At 41.7% G+C, this 13,733-nt stretch overlaps 1 protein-coding gene across 4 annotated transcripts in view; it reads left to right on the top strand.

Moving 5' to 3' along the window:
- Positions 1-13,733, top strand: part of rps6ka1 (ribosomal protein S6 kinase a, polypeptide 1) — a 94,924-nt gene that overhangs the window by 74,216 nt on the left and 6,975 nt on the right. For all 4 annotated transcript variants that reach the window (XM_017476429.3, XM_017476428.3, XM_017476430.3 and 1 more), the window contains 12 exons: positions 1,745-1,825; positions 2,986-3,065; positions 5,070-5,176; positions 6,225-6,262; positions 7,494-7,636; positions 7,838-7,908; positions 11,292-11,380; positions 11,751-11,815; positions 12,403-12,505; positions 12,717-12,847; positions 13,294-13,419; positions 13,548-13,637. In XM_017476429.3, the coding sequence (XP_017331918.1) occupies positions 1,745-1,825; positions 2,986-3,065; positions 5,070-5,176; positions 6,225-6,262; positions 7,494-7,636; positions 7,838-7,908; positions 11,292-11,380; positions 11,751-11,815; positions 12,403-12,505; positions 12,717-12,847; positions 13,294-13,419; positions 13,548-13,637 (1,124 nt within the window). The remainder of the gene's footprint in view (positions 1-1,744; positions 1,826-2,985; positions 3,066-5,069; positions 5,177-6,224; positions 6,263-7,493; positions 7,637-7,837; positions 7,909-11,291; positions 11,381-11,750; positions 11,816-12,402; positions 12,506-12,716; positions 12,848-13,293; positions 13,420-13,547; positions 13,638-13,733) is intronic.

Genomic DNA, 13,733 nt, shown 5'->3' with positions numbered 1-13,733 from the left:
TGGTGATAAATATCAGAGGTGGTTTTGGCGCACACAGAGAGGGAGCCATATGGGAAAGTACCTCATGCCCACGGTTAAATATGGTGTCGGCGCTTTAATGTTTTGGGACTGTTTTTCTGCCAGAGGACCTGGACATTTTGTTAGGATACATGGCGTCATTTATTTATCTATGAATTATCAAAAGATATTAAATGAAAACCTGACTGCCTCTGCCAGAAAGCTTCAAATGGGCCGTGGTTGGATCTTCCAGCAGGACGATGATCCAAAACATCAAAATCAACACACACACATCTATGTAACCAGTAATCTATGGTTTACTGACCACAAAATCAAGATCCTGCCATGACCATCCCAGTCCCCTGACCTGAACCCCATAGAAAAGCTGTGGGGTGAACTGAAGAGGAGAGTCCACCAGCATGGACCTCGAAATGTGAAGGATCTGGAGAGATTCTGTATGGAGGAACGCTCTCAGATCCCTCGCCATGTATTCTCCAACCTCATCAGGCATTACAGGAGAAGACTCAGAGCTGTGATCTTTACAAAGGGAGCTAGCACAAAGTATTGACTAAAAGAGTGCCAATAATTGTTCCACACCTATATTTAACAAAGATATTTTTCTGATAAACCTGTTGTGTTTGCAGTTGTTTGATATCCATGAGAGCAGATCACTTTGTCAATTTTTATTTTTTTTTATCAAAAGGTTAAACAAATCATTTTTCACAGCCTTCTTTGTTCATATTTACCAAGGGTGCCGATATTACCGGAGGGCACTGTATGTTAAATTGACCTAGTTAACACACATTTTAAACAAAATATTGCGTATCTATTTAATCAGTGAGTAAAACAAATCCATGTAGATTAGCTAAATTCACCAGCAACACGTTAACGTGCTGAACTCCAGGTTTAAATATTAAACCTTCAGCCTCGGTTCACGATTTTTCCCCTTTAACATTCATTAAGTTGATGCTTGCGGTCATCGTGGGTTTATTTTACTCGGTGATTGGTTAATACAGTGTTGAATATTTGTTTTATTTAAATCATCAGGTAATACCGGTGTGTTCGTTACTCTTCCTAATGTTACTGATGGTGTATTAACGCTGAAGTGAATGCTTTGGTTTGTGCTCGTCAACGAACATATTAAATATGTCGCGTGTTACCCGTGTACCTTTAGACATACAGGTTGTGGTCAGATACATTTACACCTGTCTCCTGACACCACAAGCTCAAATATCAGGGGAAATCCCTCAGCCATGCAAAGTCAGATCTGTAACGTCAGTGCTAGCTCTCTGATTCATGTGGCTGACACGAATCCTGATCCACATATGACTCACTGTCTCGAACTCCGCCGCCTGCTCTACATTTCTCATCTCCAGAAAAATAACACTTCATTTTGTTCTTTTTACAAGTGCTACTCGCGACGTTTGATTTGTTTTCCAGTTTTATTTTCCTTCACGGTTTGTGAGACACTGAGACACATGATGTCGAATGTTCCACACAGCTAGTAGTGCAGAGAGATGATCACATATGGCATAACTGATTACGAATACACAGCCAGTCCAAATGTTTCGACACAGACTGGATATATTTTCCTTGTCTTTAAGAGGTTTTGATAAAGTCGTATTGTTGAAGTCTGTTTCTGAGATGAACACTGCTTCGTCTTGGTTGTCCATATATTACCTGCTACTCAGTGATATGATTTTTTTTTTACTTCTTTTTCCATCTTTCTGTCTTTTTCCTCTAAAAGTGCGTGATCGGGTCCGGACTAAAATGGAGCGAAACATCCTCGCAGAGGTCAACCATCCATTTGTAGTCAAACTGCACTATGGTGAGTCAAAGCTTGCTCCCATTGTTTGGAAGAATGATGTCGTTATTCTCTCTCTCTCTCTCTCTCTCTCTCTCTCTCTCTCTCTCTCTCTCTCTCTCCATACCATGTTTTATCCCTGTTTCATCTGAATGTGGGTTTGGAGGGAGGTTGCTTTGTCTCTGCAGGGTTGGACTTGGTTTTTGCTACACTCTAATAATGAACCCAGAAATGTAATTGCTTTTGTGAATGAATTATTTCTTTTAGTGTTCGTTTTAGATACAAGAATGGATGGATGAATGGGTGGATTTGTTGGATTAAATTAATTATTGGATGGATTTATCGGTTTTTGGATAGGTGAGTGGATGGATGGAAGGATTGTTGATTGAATGGGTGGGTGGATGGACTCTTGGATGGATAGATGATTTGATTGTTGGATGGATGGATCGGTGGAAGATTGTTGAATGGATGGAAGGATCAGAATAATTGTTGAATGGGTGGGTGGATGGATGGATCGGTGGAAGGACTGATATAAGGATTGTTGGATGGATGGAAGGATTGTTAAATGGATGGGAGGATCAGAATAATTGTTGAATGGGTGGGTGGGTGGATGGATCGGTGGAAGGACTGATATAAGGATTGTTGGATGGAAGGAAGGATTGTTGATTGGGTGGGTGAGTGGATGGATTGTCGAATGGATGGAAGGATCAGAATAATTGTTGAATAGGTGGATGAATGGATTGGTGGAAGAAGTGATAATGATTGTTGGTTGGATTGAAGGATTGTTGATTGGGTGGGTGGGTGGATTGTTGGATGGATAGAAGGATCAGAAGACTTGTCAAACGGGTGGAAGGATGGGGAGTATTTATGGATGGATGGATGGATTGTTAGATTGATGTGTGAATAAATTGTCAGATAATTGGATGCATGGGTGAAGGGAAAGCTGGATGGTTATATGGATATATAGACAGATGGAAAGATGGACAGTTAGATGAGTAATTGTATAGAGGAAATGGAGAGATTAAAGGAAGCCTGGAGGAATGATCCTCCGAGGTGGATGGATGGATGCATAACTAAATGCTTACAGTAATGGACACCGATACAATGATGAGAAAAGGCCTTGTGTTTTTAGCATAATCTGATTGTGTGTGTGTGTGTGTGTGTGTGTGTGTGTGTGTGTGTAGCCTTTCAGACGGAGGGGAAGCTGTATTTGATTTTGGATTTTCTGCGGGGAGGTGATCTCTTCACCAGACTGTCAAAAGAGGTATTGTCTGTGTCTCTCTCTCTCTCACACTTTTTCTCTCAGTGGCATAATTAGGAGTTAATTGGGCGTACAACTGTGCCTGTAAAAGGGACTACCTTTCAAGCCAGTCCTTTTATGCTCTTGATACCACTGAAAAATCCAATCAACTCGGTCAAGACCTCAGAAATAAATGTGGACATCCACAAGTCTGGTTCCTCCTTTTCCAAACAATTTCCCCAAAACTGAAGGTACCGCGATTTATCTATACGATCAACTGTATGCAAATCTAAAAATCTTGGAAACACACAGACACTGCATCCATCATTCAGGAAGGAAGCACAAATGATCTCCTTGGGATAAACAAACTTCGATCTGATAGGTTCAACTGAACCCCAAGACAACAACAGAGAACTGGTGAAGGAATATGTACGTCCACCATTAAGAGAGCCCTACATAATCATGGCCTGAAAGGCTGTTGTGCAAGGTAGAAGCCCCTTACTCTAAGAGCAGCATTAAAAAGCCAGACCGACGTTTTGCAGGTGATCAGCCGCATTTTCGGAGAGTGTCCTCTGGACAGATTAAACAAACATTGACCTGCTTGGTCATAATAATCAGGGCGATGTATGCAGGAAAAAAGGCTGCGGCTTTTAATCCAAAGAACATCATCCCAACTTTGAAGCATGGGGGTGGTAGCATCAGGATGTGGATGTGTTTTACTGGTGCACTTCAGGTAATAGATGGAATTATGAAGTAGGGAGATTATCTAGGATGACTGAAGCACCACCTCGAGACATTATCCTGAAAGTTAAAGCATGGTCATAACTGGGGGCAGGATAACGATCCTAAGCAAGAATACTTCTAAAGTTCTAACAAAATGGCTTAAAGACAACAAAGTGAAAGGAGGCCCTCGAATCTGACTGAATTACCCCGGGATTCTGTCAGGAGGAGTGGGTGAAAACTCTGAGTATTGTGAGAAGCTTGTGGAAGTCTACCCCTAAAGTGTGGTTCAAGTTCAAACCATTAAAAAGGCCACAAAATACTAGCAAAGTGCATGTGAACTTCTGACCCACTGAAAACCTGACTCAGTCAATAAAAGCTCAGATAAACCTCTTAGCTCTTATGATCATTTTATGGAAATGTAGGTATCCTGATCATCTCAATAAAGGAAATGAATGGTAACAGGAAATGTGTGGAGTCTTTCGCGTATGTATATGTAAACTTTTGGCCTCGACTGGACACATTTTATGAATTCTTACACCCTACTAGAGCTACTAGTCCAGATCTCAAAACCGGACTACTGCAACGCACTACTCTCGGGCCTCCCAGCCAGCGCCATCAAACCCCTTCAGATGATTCAGAATGCAGCATTACGCCTCGTCTTCACCCAGCCCAAAAGAACCCATCTCGCACCCCTCTTCCTCTCCCTCCACTGGCTTCCTGTAGCCACCCGAATCAAATTCAAGGCCTCGATGCTCACGTACAAGACCTCGTCTGGATCGGCACCCTCCTACCTCAACTCTCTCCTGAAGGTTTACGTTCCCTCACGCAATCTGAGACCAATCAGCGACCGACTCTTAGTAGTGCCTACTCAGCGTGGCTCAAGGTCCCGTTCTAGAACCTTCACACTAACTGTCCCCCATGGTGGAATGAACTTCCAACCTCAATCCAGACTGCAGAATCTCTCACCGTCTTCAAAAAACAGCTAAAGACCCACCTCTTCCGTGAGCACGTAACTAACCCCTAAAATACCAACCCCACATTATCCTTAAAAAAAAAAAAACAACCTATTCTGGCACTTGCACCTCTACTCTGCGCACTTTACAGTAGCACTACTCGTGTTGTTCTCCGCTTGATATATCGCTTTGCTTGTATTTCCTCGTTTGTAAGTGGCTTTGGATAAAAGCGTCCGCTAAACTATTATTAACTACATATTAGACATTTATTCTTATTTCTCTATTCAATGGAAAAAGGCACGTTTCTGATATCCCCACTGACGTGACTGCGTGTGTGTTCCCATGCCGACAGGTGATGTTCACGGAAGAAGATGTGAAGTTCTACCTGGCAGAACTGGCTCTGGGTCTGGATCACCTTCACGGTCTTGGCATCATCTACAGAGATCTAAAACCTGAGAAGTACAGATATCTCTCTCTCTCTCTCACACACACACACACACACACACACACACACACACACACACACACACACACACACACACACACACACACACACACACAACCTGTCTCATTCTTTACCGATTTACAAGGAAACATCATCTCTGTACATATTGCCTTAAAGAGGAGAGTTTTTGGATTGTAAAAGAATATTTAGTTACACAGAAACAGAAGCGTTTGCTCACACACACTTCTTGAGTTGAAGACAAATGTTCTAGACTAATGTAAATGTCAGAAGGGGTTGAAATCACATTGAGGACACGGACCCACGTATAATGGGATGAAGTGATCGAGTAAAGCACACTTGCTAGTGAAATGATATTAAGGTGTGTAGAAGGGAAGCAGGGTAGACATGCTTCAGCGTGATTAAATGAGCTGGCAGTAAATTGGGGAAGAAGTATAGTGACATGGCTGAAACAAAGGAGAGCAGGAGGAGCGTGGGAAATAACGGGCGAGACGAGAAGCGAGACCAAAGGAAACCAAATGAGCCGAATTTAATCAAATAATGTATTACACGTGGCATAATTATGTGATCTGTTCTAGTTATATAATTCTGTGTGCGTGTGCGTGTGCGTGTGCGCGTGCGCGTGCGCGTGCGCGTGTGCGTGTGTGTGTGTGTGTGTGTGTGTGTGTGTGTGTGTGTGTGTGTGTGTGTGTGGTTTTGGTCTCCAGTTAGCACTGAACCGCTACATTCTCTCTTTTCTTGTTTTCTTAAATTTGCTTTTATTGTTTCTGCTTTTTTGCTCGTTGCACTTCTTGCTGTAGTGCAACTGCAGCTCTACACACGTGCGTGCACACACACACACACACACACACACACACGCACACACACGACCATAAAATTCTTTTTAAAAGTTTATGAAACTTTTGATGACTTTTCGCCTTTGAATATTAAACTTGTGTGAGTGTGTGAGTGTGTGTGAGTGTGTGTGTGTGTGTGTGTGAGTGTGAGAGAGAATAGGCGTGTTATTCTTGCATTCACTCATCTCAACTCACTGCTCTGTTTCAGCATCCTGTTAGATGAAGAGGGGCACATCAAACTCACAGGTACATACACACACAAACACACACACACACACACACACACACACACACACTCTGTATATGAACCGATGCACATATTAAACATTTCTTGTTCTTTTCACTTATATATCCTCATTTGTGCCTTATTTATTATTTTATATTGTCTTGTCAGTTTCCTCTAACCTTCTGTCGCCGCGTGTGATCTCGTATTAAAGAGACTTCTTTAACTAAAACGTCAGCATGTCGTCGAGAATTCCGTCCGTCATCACACTTGATCGTCAGCTGAATAAAGTTTCTGAATAAACAGCCTTCAGAGACCGATTTAGACGAACCTGCCGTTAAATCTGACCAAAATAAAGGAGCGTGGTAGACGGCTGTCCTGCTGCTGCTTTCCCAATCAGATGCTCTTTATTTGTTTTATTTGTTTTTAAACACGCACACATTTTCTAAAGTTATTTGTACGAGTGCACTGATGTGGTACTGATGAGCTCGTGTCCATGGTACGTTATTCAGCCATGGTGTTTTAGTGTGGTATCAGTCGGGGGGCTTAAACTTTTGCAGACAGTGAGCCCTTGCAATGAATAATAATAATCATCATCATCATCCCGTGGATGTTCCTCTGCTTGCTTCATATTTATTTTATGAACATCATAAAACTATTCAAACATGAGGCTCATTAAGCAAATTTGTACAACTTTATTTATTTAGTTATTTAGTTATTTAGTTATTTATTTATTTCCCTGAGCTTTCTACTCACAAATTACAGAGTTAAAATATACATGTAGAAATTTCTTCCTGTTAACTTTTCCTGTTCAATTCAAATCACAGAGTAGTTATTAAGCTTTAGATTAAACCTATTTAAGTCACGTGTGCAGTTAATTACAGTAATGATTACTAAACAGTAATAATAACACTAAGTAATAGCTATAACTACATTTTTTTTTAAATGTTGGGATTAGGCAATAATGTTACAAAAAATAATTGTAAAATTATATCTAAATAATTAAATCATAAATAATAATAAGATGAAGGCTCTCTGCTGTACGGTGCACAGACCCGACTGTGAGAACCACAAGTAGAAGCGGTTATCAGATGGTCAGGACACGCTTAGTTCTGAGTCATCTGCCGTTTTTTTCCCACACTGCTTAACTGTTCATAGATCATCAGGATTGCGTTTTCATTCTTCACACCGTTTACTTTGTACTCCGTCAGTGTGACGTGTGTGCGTGATTCACCGTTGCACTCCTTCATGCAGATTTCGGCTTGTGTAAGGAGTCCATAGACCATGAGAAGAAGGCCTACTCGTTCTGTGGGACGGTGGAGTACATGGCCCCCGAGGTGGTGAACAGGCAGGGCCACATCCACAGCGCTGACTGGTGGTCATTCGGGGTACTAATGGTACGCTGGTTTTATTCGATTTGTTCCTACAACTGACTGTCCTATTAAAATAAATAAATAAATAAATAAATCTTGCGCTAAATATGAGCATGCTCAGGAGCAACTGCGAGAACTTGTAGAAGTTGGAAAAATCAATAATGTTCCTACTGTAAAAGTCTTCTAGATTATTAATGTATTGTGTGTGTATGTGTGTGTGTCCAGTTTGAGATGCTCACGGGATCTCTGCCGTTCCAAGGGAAGGACCGTAAGGAGACGATGAACCTCATTCTGAAGTAAGCACAAATCTGAATCGATAGTAGAAAGCACATGAACCGAAGAGACATAGTGGCGAGGCTCTCACGCCGTCTTCGTCGAGGGGAAATCCAGCCGCTGCATGTTCGTCCTGAATCACGTAGTAAATCTCAAGGTTTTCTTAAGTGATCAGAGTCAGGTGTGGTAGCATTGACGCAATAGAATGAGGTGAAGATCTCCAGAGCAGTTACATTTCACTGAATGCGAAAGTTCAGGCTCTGTTACATGGTGCAGAAACGGTATCCCTTATCCCCTCTCGAATCTGCTTTGCCCCGCCCTCCTCTTCTCTCCAGACATCATGTTGATTATTGATCTTTTGCATTTTTAGATGAGTCCTGAGTCCTTCATCTTCAGTCTTTCTCAGCATCAGAAATATACTATATATATACATACATACATACACACACACAGTGAGGGAAAAAAGTATTTGATCCCCTGCTGATTTTGTACGTTTGCCCACTGACAAAGAAATGATCAGTCTATAATTTTAATGGTAGTTGTATTTGAACAGTGAGAGACAGAATAACAAGAAAATCCAGAAAAACGCATGTCAAAAATGTTATAAATTGATTTGCATTTTAATGAGGGAAATAAGTACTTGACCCCTCTGCAAAACATGACTTAGTACTTGGTGGCAAAACCCTTGTTGGCAATCACAGAGGTCAGACGTTTCTTGTAGTTGGCCACCAGGTTTGCACACATCTCAGGAGGGGTTTTGTCCTACGCCTCTTTGCAGATCTTCTCAAGTCATTAAGGTTTCGAGGCTGACGTTTAGCAACTCGAACCTTCAGCTCCCTCCACAGATTTTCTATGGGATTAAGGTCTGGAGACTGGCTAGGCCACTCCAGGACCTTAATGTGCTTCTTCTTGAGCCACTCCTTTGTTGCCTTGGCCGTGTGTTTTGGGTCATTGTCATGCGGAATACCCATCCACGACCCATTTTCAATGCCCTGTCTGAGGGAAGGAGGTTCTCACCCAAGATTTGACGGTACATGGCCCCGTCCATTGTCCCTTTGATGCTGTGAAGTTGTTCTGTCCCCTTAGCAGAAAAAAAACCCCAAAGCATAATGTTTCCACCTCCATGTTTGACGGTGGGGATGGTGTTCTTGGGGTCATAGGCAGCATTCCTCCTCCTCCAAACACGGCGAGTTGAGTTGATGCCACAGAGCTCCATTTTGGTCTCATCTGACCACAACACTTTCATCCAGTTGTCCTCTGAATCATGCAGATGTTCATTGGCAAACTTCAGACAGGCATGTATATGTGCTTTCTTGAGCAGCGGACCTTGCGCGTGCTGCAGAATTTCAGTCCTTCACGGCGTAGTGTGTTACCAATTGTTTTCTTGGTGACTATGGTCCCAGCTGCCTTGAGATCATTGACAAGATCCTCCCGTGTAGTTCTGGGCTGATTCCTCACTGTTCTCATGATCATTGCAACTCCACGAGGTGAGATCTTGCATGGAGCCCCAGACCGAGGGAGATCGACAGTTCTTTTGTGTTTTGTAAATAATCGCACCAACTGTTGTCCCCTTCTCACCAAGCTGCTTGGCAATGGTCTTGTAGCCCATTCCAGACTTGTGTAGGTCTACAATCTTGTCCCTGACATCCTTGGAGAGCTCTTTGGTCTTGGCCATGGTGGAGAGTTTGGAATCTGATTGATTGATTGCTTCTGTGGACAGGTGTCTTTTATACAGGTAACAAGCTGAGATTAGGAGCACTCCCTTTAAGAGTGTGCTCCTAATCTCAGCTCGTTACCTGTATAAAAGACACCTGGGAGCCAGAAATCTTTCTGATTGAGAGGGGGTCAAATACTTATTTCCCTCATTAAAATGAAAATCAATTTATAACATTTTTGACATGCGTTTTTCTGGATTTTTTTGTTGTTATTCTGTCTCTCACTGTTCAAATAAATCTACCATTAAAATTATAGACTGATCATTTCTTTGTCAGTGGGCAAACGTACAAAATCAGCAGGGGATCAAATACTTTTTTCCCTCACTGTGTGTGTGTATATGTATATATGTGTGTGTATATGTGTGTGTGTGTATATATATATATATATATAGTATTTGTCATTCCCCAGGGATTGGTACAAATGCCAGGTTGAATTACGTTCTGTTGTAGGTATGACATTGAATTTGACTCCCTGAATTATCCTTTGTTTATTTTATCCATCATTGCGACACTTGAACTTGTCTACCACTCGTAGGTTTTTGCAAATTATCATTTCATTTGTAAATGCATTTAAAATAAATCCATCAGTGAATGCTCGTCAGCTGATGAATGCACGTGAAGAACCAAATTGATTCATTTTAAAACATCTCATTTGAATATATTTTGGTACATTTTAACAAAAAAAAATTATATTATTTAAACAGTTTAAAAACTTTTCTACGGACCCACTGACCACTAGGGGTCCTCAGAAACACTGCACTAGATGGTAGAGTACTCTGTGCATAGTGTAAGTATACAGTACTTCATTTGGGACACAACTTTAGTATTTACGCTCCAAAGCGTGTTTTCGGAACAGAAGTAACGTAGTGAGTAAATGTGCCATGTGCAGACCAACTAATCGATAATTGACAACGATTTTCATAATTGATTATTATGGATTTGTTGAGATTAGCTGTTGCAGCTCTAATATATATATATATATATATATATATATATATATATATATATATATATATATATATATATATATATATATATATATATACACACACACACACACACACACACACATACATACACACACAACAGCTCTAAAAGTGATCATGGTGTCCTTACACTGGCTGATAAATATTAGGCCAAAAACTAGCAGCAGTAATCCTGTTTTTTTTTCCCCCCTGATTTAACAGACAGCTTGTCAAGTTCAGGTGTGTGCGTGCGTGCTGGAAAACCCTGAAATATGAGCCTCATTTCCATTGCAGAAACTTTTACAGGAACAGTTTTAGTTCTCGGGCTGTAGTTCCAGGAACCTTTTGAGTTATTCATGAAGCTGGAACTATTAGGGTGGATCTTGGTGTCCTGATGCATTTGTTTCTGAGTTATGGTCTGATTTGTTTGCCTCTAGTGGAACATCAATTCTGGCAAGAAAGACCAAACGCTTAAAATCGAGCTTCATGTACACAGATACGGTTTTCAAATGTTTCACCAGCGTTAAAATTATATTTATGTAACACAGTAATACGTACATACAGTCTCGCCCTGCTTCCATGCTGACTGTGTGTGCTGAATGTTTCATTATTTTAAATTTGTTTCTTTCTTCCTTCCTTTTTCTTTCTTCCTATGTTTTCTCCTGCTCGGTGTCTGTCCCGGTGTCTGTCCCGGTGTCTGTCCCCTGTCTCTGTGTCTGTCTCCAGGGCGCGGTTAGGGATGCCCCAGTTTCTAAGCACAGAGGCTCAGAGTCTGCTGAGAGCACTGTTTAAGAGGAACCCCACCAACAGACTAGGTAATACACACACACTCACTGTATTACTATCCTTGTGAGTAACTTCCATTGACATAATTATTAATGCTATGCTCCACCTAACTCTCAACCTAACATTAACCTCAGTAACCAAAAGGAAACTTTTAAATATATATATTTTTTAATTAAGGCTGTAAAAATGCTGTAATTCTTCTGAGAATCGAGTAATTGTGAGGACATTTAACACAGTGCTGTCATTGTGATGGTTCTCACTAATGGCAGAATATGTACACACACACTTCTCATAGATTCAAACACTGCACCCATGCTGTGTGTGTGTGTGTGCGTGTACAATGCATCAGAAATTCAACTTCTGCTTCTGATTTCTGTGCTTGTTACTGATTGATTGCAGGCTCTGGGCCAGACGGTGCTGAGGAAATCAAACGTCACTCCTTCTTCTCAACCATTGACTGGAATGTAAGATTTTGATTGATTGATTGATTGATTTTATTTTGTAACCAGGCGGTTTTTTCGTTCTCCGTGCGCTGTTAAAAACGTCGACGAGTTTGTACGCTCGGATGATGACGACGTGTAAAGAGTGAGTTTTCGATCAAATTTCGATCAAGACCGTTTTATTTCTTTAGCTCTGAGCACAAGTTTCGAGGCTAACGTAGTGAAGAAATCATTCAAGCTTCTGATAGCTTCCTGCCTTGTACAGACTGGGCATCGTCGCATGAGGAATTAAAGAGGACAGGGTAGGCTGTAATACGAAAAAGTATCAGCATCCTGAAGTGTTTTATTCTTCTTACACCACTGTGGTTTTACTTTCTCATTAAATAAAGGACGTCATACCTTTTTAACAGTTTATAGTTTTATTTACTGTGTTGAAATGTTCATGAAACAAATTACTTCCTGGTTATTATGCATTCTGACCGATCAGATTGTGTGTGTATCAGCTTTTATAGGCTGCTGGTTTACTAGTATACTAATGTTTTCTCTGTGTGTGTGTGTGTGTGTGTGTGTGTGTGTGTGTGTGTGTGTGTGTGTGTGTGTGTGTGTTTCAGAAACTCTTTCGTCGGGAGATCAAGCCGCCATTTAAACCAGCCGTGGCTCGACCTGACGACACCTTCTACTTCGACTCAGAGTTCACCTCCCGCACCCCCAAAGGTGAGAGGTCAAAGGTCAAGCCTAGAAATGAAGCATTTTATCATCTTCAACGTAGATGCCCTTTTTGGAAAGCAATGAAATGAATGGAAAGCCATGAAAGCAAGATTTCTTACTGTATCAGGTTTTTTACTATGTACTCTGTACTAAATGTATACAATTGGTTGGGGTGTGTGTGTGTGTGTGTGTGTGTGTGTGTGTGTGTGTGTGTTAGACTCCCCTGGTGTTCCCCCGAGCGCCGGAGCTCATCAGCTCTTCCGTGGCTTCAGTTTCGTGGCCACGGCGCTGCTCGAGGAGGAGGGCACAGAGGAGTCCGCTCAACCGCCTCCCCACCCTGTGGTCCAGGTGAGTGCTCTGTATATGTCAATCGTCTGCTAAACCCCGCCTCCTAGCTTTCCTTCTGCTGGTTTGGAATTTCCTTGTTGTATTAACGTTTCATCCGAATCATCTAAATGATTGTAAGGAAAAGTAAGCAAGGCAGCAACTCGTTCTCTCTCAGTGGTATAAAATAAACAACATGTACAGAATAAATAAACCACTGGCTGGAACAGCAGATGTGGACCAGCAGGGAACGCACAACATTGTGAGCATGAAGTTACTTTTAGTTTCCACTAGATGGAGACATTTGTACAGGAAAGTGTTCCCTTTCAGCTGAATTATGCGAGAATATTTCTGATGTGCTTTAGAGAAACATCTAAATTCAAGCTTGGTGTAATGCAACATTTAATAATATCGATGAATCACCCTGTGTGTGTGTGTGTGTGTGTGTGTGTGTGTGTGTGTGAGAGCAGCAGCTGCACGGTAAGAACACGGCGTTCAACGATGGCTACGTGCTAAAGGAGGATATCGGCATGGGGTCGTTCTCCGTGTGCAAGCGCTGCGTCCATAAAGCCACCAACACGGAGTACGCAGTCAAGGTCCGTCCCTGACACGCGCACACACACCGCAGGGTCAGGGGTCAGTCAGACTGCTGCCTGGGTGTCAGTAGATGATTGACGAGGAAATTATCGACGTTAACGTGTAACAAATGTGATTTGTCCTGAAGGTCATCAATAAAACAAACACCGACCCTTCAGAAGAGATCGAGATTCTGTTGCGGTACGGCCAACATCCCAACATCATCACTCTGAAAGATGTACGTATGAACAAACACTTCCCTATAAAGCTTCAGCATGATGAAAGACACAAGACAAAGTCATTTAATCCCTCTTAATGATTGCCCAATAGCATT

The sequence above is a fragment of the Ictalurus punctatus genome, chromosome 9 (genome assembly GCF_001660625.3).
Source record: "Ictalurus punctatus breed USDA103 chromosome 9, Coco_2.0, whole genome shotgun sequence".
In the NCBI taxonomy this organism is placed as follows: domain Eukaryota; kingdom Metazoa; phylum Chordata; class Actinopteri; order Siluriformes; family Ictaluridae; genus Ictalurus; species Ictalurus punctatus.
Note: the sequence above shows the minus strand (reverse complement) of the source record. Positions and strands in the feature narration are given on the sequence as shown.